The sequence below is a fragment of the Mizuhopecten yessoensis genome, unplaced genomic scaffold (genome assembly GCF_002113885.1).
Source record: "Mizuhopecten yessoensis strain PY_sf001 unplaced genomic scaffold, ASM211388v2 scaffold2515, whole genome shotgun sequence".
Taxonomy (NCBI): domain Eukaryota; kingdom Metazoa; phylum Mollusca; class Bivalvia; order Pectinida; family Pectinidae; genus Mizuhopecten; species Mizuhopecten yessoensis.
In genome coordinates this window covers 109,792-117,111 of record NW_018404584.1, presented here as the reverse complement: position 1 = coordinate 117,111, position 7,320 = coordinate 109,792, and the positions used below count along the sequence as shown (strand labels likewise).

Sequence of the window (7,320 nt, the reverse complement as noted above, 5' to 3'; positions counted from 1 at the left end):
CCCCACATGGCCCACATCCCCCTACATCATCAGTACATGGCCCCCTGCCACCATAATTACACCCGAATTACAGCATAGACTTACTGAGGTCCTCTGGTAGGATGGTCAGTTCTCGTTCAGGTAGACCCATCACCTGTCTAATCAGCATGGACTGACCCACCATCTTGTCCACAGCCTCCAGGAGGAGCTGGTACCTGTCACAGAAACATGGAAAATACAGACTGTACAGCAGCACAAGGACAGACTATACAGCAGGACAAGGTCAGACTGTACAGCAGCACAAGGACAGACTATACAGCAGGACAATGATAGACTGTACAGCAGGACAAGGACAGACTGTACAGCAGCACAAGGACAGACTGTACAGCAGCACAAGGACAGACTGTACAGCAGGACAAGGACAGACTGTACAGCAACACAAGGACAGACTGTACAACAGGACAAGGATAGACTGTACAGCAGGACAAGGACAGACTGTACAGCAGGACAAGGACAGACTGTACAGCAGCAGAAGGACAGACTGTACAGCAGGACAAGGACAGACTGTACTGCAGCACAAGGACAGACTGTACAGCAACACAAGGACAGACTATACAACAGGACAAGGACAGACTGTACAACAGCACAAGGACAGACTGTACAGTAGGACAAGGACAGACTGTACAGCAGGACAAGGACAGACTGTACAGCAGCACAAGGACAGACTGTACAGCAGCACAAGGACAGACATTTTTGACAGCTCTGGTTCTTTGACCAGTTCTTCTGAAGTTAAAATAAACAGATCTTAAAATTATCATAATACATTGATAATATTTAGTGTCTTTTAACAGAAACACCATATTATTCCCGTCACATTCATCAGTTTGTTTAGTAAAAAAATTGTATGTTGGATTCATCAATAGAGTTTTATTCAAATCACAGATCATTTGCACCAGTCCACTAGATTCAAATTTGCACTTGACCACTGACCAATCCATTGACCACTGACCAATCCATTGACCACTGAGCAATAAGGAGCTCTGGAATTTTTCAGGCTCTAAACAATGAAATTGCTTGACTAAACTACTAGTATATGAAGATTTGTCTCCCTTGGTTAAGTGAATTTGCAATTTTGAAAATATATCAATATCAATATTTAGCAGAAAGCAAAAAATTACTTTGTTTAAATAAAAGAAAATTTGCCTGGGACAGCCAAATCTGATTTACATTATACTTGTTCAGTGTACTTGACAATGGAGAACGCGATACTAGACAACTTTAAATGGATAACATATTTACAAATTCTGTAAGATTTTTTTTTTTTTAATTTAGTTTAAAAAAACACATCTATTAAATAGGCATTATTTGTTTAGCCCCAGATTTTGATTAAACTGATCATTTTTTCATTTGTAGTCTCTCAATTGAATTATGGTATTACACCATAAAAATGACCAAAGTGGAAAACAGGAAGTTAACTCAGGCACCCCTGAAGACACATTTGAACTCTTCCATTTCAAAGGTTGGAATAGTTCATCATGAGATTTCAGGGGTGGATGAGTTGATGACCTACAATTAGCGGCTCAATTAGACAGTGTCTGTAAAGAACCTTCAAGAACCATCAGTCTGACCTTTGTACAAAGTTTGATCAAAGTCTTGTACGAGATGAAGTCGTTGGAGCAATGACACAGAATCGGGACGAGACAGGTTGGCACGGGACAGACATGATGAGTAAAACTACCGTAAACTGGGAAGTTTTAGTTGCAGTTTAATTTTCACCCTATTTCGCCCTCCCCAATTAGGGCGAAATGATCACTACAGCGAAATTTGTAAACAACATAACATACTTTGCTATCAAATGTGAAAGGGCAATTAAATTTAATATTGGGCGAAAAAAGATTATACTGTTGATGAACGAAAATTTCCTTGAATACAGTATATGCCCCCTCCCCTGCCTTACGAAATGGCAGGGACATAACAGAAGTCTTAGGCCAAAAAAAAAAGATTACTTGGTTCTCAGGCCCGCGTGCATTTTATGGCACCGTGCGCATTGCCGATTTTATCGTGAAAGTAAAAAAAAAAAATTGTGAATGCGCCAGCCGCCATCTTTAAAAATAATCCGGAAAATTGGTCGTTTTTACTCGTTAATCACCCAAGTCCGGAAAACGTTTGAATAAAGGTAAGGATTGAGATACAGGCAAGCGTTAAAATGATTATGACTTATTAGTCTTGTGTACAAATGGCGCTCATTTCGGTACAAATAAGGAATGGGGGGTTCGTGATTCTCGTCTGGAATATCGTGGGGGGATTTTCGGAGGCTTGCTCTATGACGGGGCTCTACACAACTATAAAAAGACAAGGTAATGTCCACAATGAACGTTTTAAAAACTACACAATAAAAAAAAATCACCCACGTCTCGTTTTTGCCATGTAAAATGAAAAAAAAAAATACCGCCCTGCCGCATCTATTTTGAAAAAAATTGGCCTGAGAACCAAGTAATTAATTTTATTTGGCCTTAGTAATTCAACCATGTCCCAATCTAGCAAATTCTGCCGAGAAGGAGTCTGGCTGGGTTGTTGGGAATATACAGTATGAAAGATGCCATGTGACCTACCCGACTTTGTAGAGGTTTTTCTTGATAGGGATGTGGGGAGTGTACGCCATCTTGGATACATTAGAATTGAGCTGGTGTAGGAAGTTCTCTTTTCTTTCGTCATCTTCGTCCATGTCCAACAGGTCCTACAATGAGAAATATTTTTTTTTTACCGAGGTGTAACTGAATTATCTCCCTTTAATTAACTTGCCTTGTCAGTTTTTTTGTGTACCAGATTTGAACAAAAGGAATTTGATATCAAAACACTTTACAAATTTGGCTGTAAAATTTACTTCGTTGAAATTCAATATAGATACAATGATCAAATATGGCCATAAAAGGCGACCTCATTGCATACTTGCCAATTATTTTTAATTTCCATGGGGGAGATTCTGAATTCTCAAAATTAAAACCTAAAAAAAGTGGGTATATATACCCCTAAGAGACAGAAGAACCCTTTAAAATTATATATTTTGAATAGTTCTTTCAGATGAAAACATTGGAGATTAGAATATAGGATTAGGTAGTAAATAGCAAATTCACTGGTTGAAAATACTAAATGTAAGGGGCCGAAATCGGGAGTCTCCCTCCTAAATAGGGAGAGTAAGCAAGTATGTCATTGAGGTCCTTTAAAGACACAATGACCATATATGGCCGTACAAGGCTACCTCATTGCAGTCCTACACTGAACATGAATGGCCATGCATAAAAGGCTATCTCGTTGAGGTCCTTTATAGACACAAAGACCATATATGACCGTAAAAGGCTAAAATGACCATGAATGGCCATAAATCAAGGCTACCTCGTTGAGGTCCTTTATAGACACAATGACCATATATGGCGGTAAATGGCTACAATGACCATGAATGGCCATAAATTCAAGGCTACCTCGTTGAGGTCCCTTATATACACAATGACCATATATGGCCGTACAAGACTACAATGACGATGAATGGCCATAAATTCAAGGCTACCTCATTGTGGTCCTTTATAGACACAATGACCATATATGGCGGTAAATGGCTACTATGACCATGAATGGCCATAAATTCAAGGCTCCCTCGTTGAGGTCCTTTATAGACACAATGACCATATATGGCTGTAAAAGGCTAAAATGACCATGAATGGCCATAAATCAAGGCTACCTCGTTGAGGTCCTTTATATACACAATGACCATATATGGCCGTACAAGACTACAATGACCATGAATGGCCATAAATTCAAGGCTACCTCATTGTGGTCCTTTATAGACACAATGACCATATATGGCTGTAAAAGGCTAAAATGACCATGAATGGCCATAAATTCAAGGCTACCTCGTTGAGGTCCTTTATAGACACAGTGACCATATATGGCCGTAAAAGGCTACAATGACCATGAATGGCCATACATTCAAGGCTACCTCATTGTGGTCCTTTATACACACAATGACCATATATGGCTGTAAAAGGCTACAATGACCATGAATGGCCATACATTCAAGGCTACCTCATTGTGGTCCTTTATACACACAATGACCATATATGGCTGTAAAAGGCTAAAATGACCATGAATGGCCATAATTCAAGGCTACCTCGTTGAGGTCCTTTATATACACAATGCCCATATATGGCCGTACAAGGCTACCTCGTTGAGGTCCTTTATATACACAATGTCCATATATGGCCATACAAGGCTACCTCGTTGAGGTCCTTTATATACACAATGACCATATATGGCCGTACAAGACTACAATGACGATGAATGGCCATAAATTCAAGGCTACCTCATTGAGGTCCTTTATAGACACAATGACCATATATGGCCGTACAAGGCTACCTCATTGAGGTCCTTTATATACACAATGACCATATATGGCCGTACAAGGCTACCTCGTTGAGGTCCTTTATATACACAATGCCCATATATGGCCGTACAAGACTACAACGACCATGAATGGCCATAAATTCAAGGCTACCTCATTGAGGTCCTTTATAGACACAATGACCATACATGGCTGTAAGACTTAACCTCCTTCAGGTCCTACAATGACCATACATGGCTGTAAGACTTTAGCTCCTTAAGGTCCTCTACAGACACAATGACCGTACATGGCTGTAAGACTTTTCCTCCTTAAGGTCCTCTACAGACACAATGACCGTACATGGCTGTAAGACTTTACCTCCTTATGGTCCTCTACAGACACAATCACCATACATGGCTGTAAGACTTTACCTCCTTAAGGTCCTCTACAGACAAATCCCAGATCCGGCCCTCTCTTTCCTCCTCAGGTACCATCTCTAAGTAAATCTGCTTCAGCTGCTGCACCAGTGCAAAGTTGTAATGGAGCTGTAAGGAATGAAGAACCATATATGGGCATGTCACTAATCTATTTAAGTAAGTTTTGTTGATACATGAAAATACAAAAATGCATGAATAGGCGTTGCCTCGTTAACAGGATTTAACGAGGCAAGGTTTATCAGTATACTGGACAAACTTTTTATATTACAGCTCCTGTATTCCAATCATAAACACGAACTACTAAAATGGAGATTAAGGTACAGATTTTACTATGGGAGGATTCAAATTGATTATCAGTTTTAGATAAGAAACCATAAATTGATTCTTGGGGAAAGTATATTAATAAAGTATCAATCATGTGAAAGGCATCCTCGATATCCAGAGGTTACGCTCACTTTCCCTCTCTACACCCCTGGAATATGTCATAGTAAAATTGAAGGCATGAAGATAGCTGTTTGATTGGTCTCAGGTAAAAAAACCTGACTAATCGCTAGGCTGATACCTGTCCTTTGAAGGTTACAAAAGAGAGACGCCCGACTTCAAAGCCTGTCAATTTTTACCGTTACGGCTAGCTTCTTTTGATGTATATCAAAGGATCGAACTAGTGACTTCTTGTCTCATCGACTTCAAGTTTGCTAGAACAATATTCCAGGGTTGTAGAGAGCAAAATGGAGCGTAACTTCTGGATATCGAGGATGTGAGAAAGATGTCCTGCTTTAAATTGTTCAGGTAATGTATTTTTACATCCCTAATAAATGTTATGGATAAGAAAATATACTACAGATTCTTGAATAACACATGTTGTTCCGTACAAACAGGTATCAACAACGTGCAGCGACCAGAAAGCGCACAATGTACAGTGAAACCTGTCCTATCCGACCCCTGAGTATTCCAACATACTGTCTCGTCCATCTGGATGATGTACAGTGAAACCTGTCCTATCTGACCCCTGAGTATTCTGACATACTGTCTCGTCCATCTGGACGATGTACAGTGAAACCTGTCCTATCTGACCCCTGAGTATTCCGACATACTGTCTCGTCCATCTGGATGATGTACTGTGAAGCTTTATATTGTTTAACGTGCTGTTAACGGCCAAGGTCATTTAAGGACGTGCCTCCATGTGTGTTGTGTAAGCTGTGTGCTGGAGACAGGGTATGTTGGTGTACTTGCCTCCTTATGATAGCGCGGATCTGATGCCGACTTAATAGTGCTATCTCACTGAAACACCATGCCGACTGCAACCAGCACATCATTCCACCCGGTCATATTATACTGACAACGGGTTAACCAGTGGTTGTCATTACCCACAATGCTGAGCGTTAAGCAGGGAATAACAACTACCATTGTTAAGAACATCAGTATGTCCCGACCTGGGGATAGAACCCATTGCCTTCCTCACCTGGGGCGAACTATCATTATGAAAATGACCAAATATAAACCTGTTTATTCCAACAGCCTCTCTAATCTGACTGATATCTTGTTTCCCACAGGGTGTCGGATTATACACGTTCAACCTATTTCGCCAGCTAAATTATCCTGATTTTCCATATGAAGAACGCTATCGATGGATAGTTTAAGTGACATACCTTTGGGTTGTTGCGCGCAAATATTTCCTCTTCGGTGATGTAATTGTCAACCGGAGAGCTCGGCCGATCTGGTGTCTTGATGCCACTTATAATGTCGAACATCAAATGTCTCACCATCTGCTCCGCCTGCTTCTGCTGGAGGTCTCTCTAAAAAAACCATATAAATATTACAGATATTTATTTCTTTAACTTAAATACAGAACCTTTTACTCAAAGGCCAGATTTGCTTCCTGTTATAGGACCATATCTTCTATATAGAAATCTTAAATTTGGAAAGTGCAGTTATTTCATAATATTATTTGTATATTCAAATTGTATTTTCGTAAGTTAACATGAATCTTTTTTTCTTTCTCAATTTCCATTGTTTTTGATATGATATTGTGGAAATAAAAAATCAGTTTCTTACTATGCAATGCACAGGGTTAAATTAAATTTTCAATGAAAGAAAGTTCAAAATTGAATATTAATTGAATATTAGTGGGTTTTAAAGTTTATATGCATTTCAATATTTTTCCTATTTTTTGTTAAAAACTATGTTGTGGATTTTTTTTTTTTTGAAGAATTGCTTGTACACGGGCTAATGAAATGAAATGTTTAATGAAAGAATTGTTAAAAAGAATATGAATTGCTTTGACAGTAGGTTTTTCAATCATGAATATACATTTTATTTTGAAAATATGTTGTGGTACCAGACCTAGTTAAGTATCAATGAAAAATAATCAATAAACATTCATCTGCAGTATTTCTAACTTAATAATAATAATAATAATAATTTGAGGTTCTTATATACTGCTTTATCACAACCTAGCTCGTAGGTCTTCTTAAAGCGGTTCACAAATTATTATCCGTGGTTATAGGGCCTTTTTCTTTACTCTTTGAT

At 38.9% G+C, this 7,320-nt stretch overlaps 1 protein-coding gene across 5 annotated transcripts in view; it reads right to left on the bottom strand.

Moving 5' to 3' along the window:
- The window catches only part of LOC110446098 (MYCBP-associated protein-like), a 55,821-nt gene that overhangs the window by 11,690 nt on the left and 36,811 nt on the right, over positions 1 to 7,320 (bottom strand). For all 5 annotated transcript variants that reach the window (XM_021491066.1, XM_021491068.1, XM_021491065.1 and 2 more), the window contains 4 exons: positions 6,441 to 6,587; positions 4,786 to 4,899; positions 2,592 to 2,716; positions 85 to 194 (listed from right to left, as the gene is read on the bottom strand). In XM_021491066.1, coding sequence (XP_021346741.1) covers positions 85 to 194; positions 2,592 to 2,716; positions 4,786 to 4,899; positions 6,441 to 6,587 — 496 coding nt within the window. The remainder of the gene's footprint in view (positions 1 to 84; positions 195 to 2,591; positions 2,717 to 4,785; positions 4,900 to 6,440; positions 6,588 to 7,320) is intronic.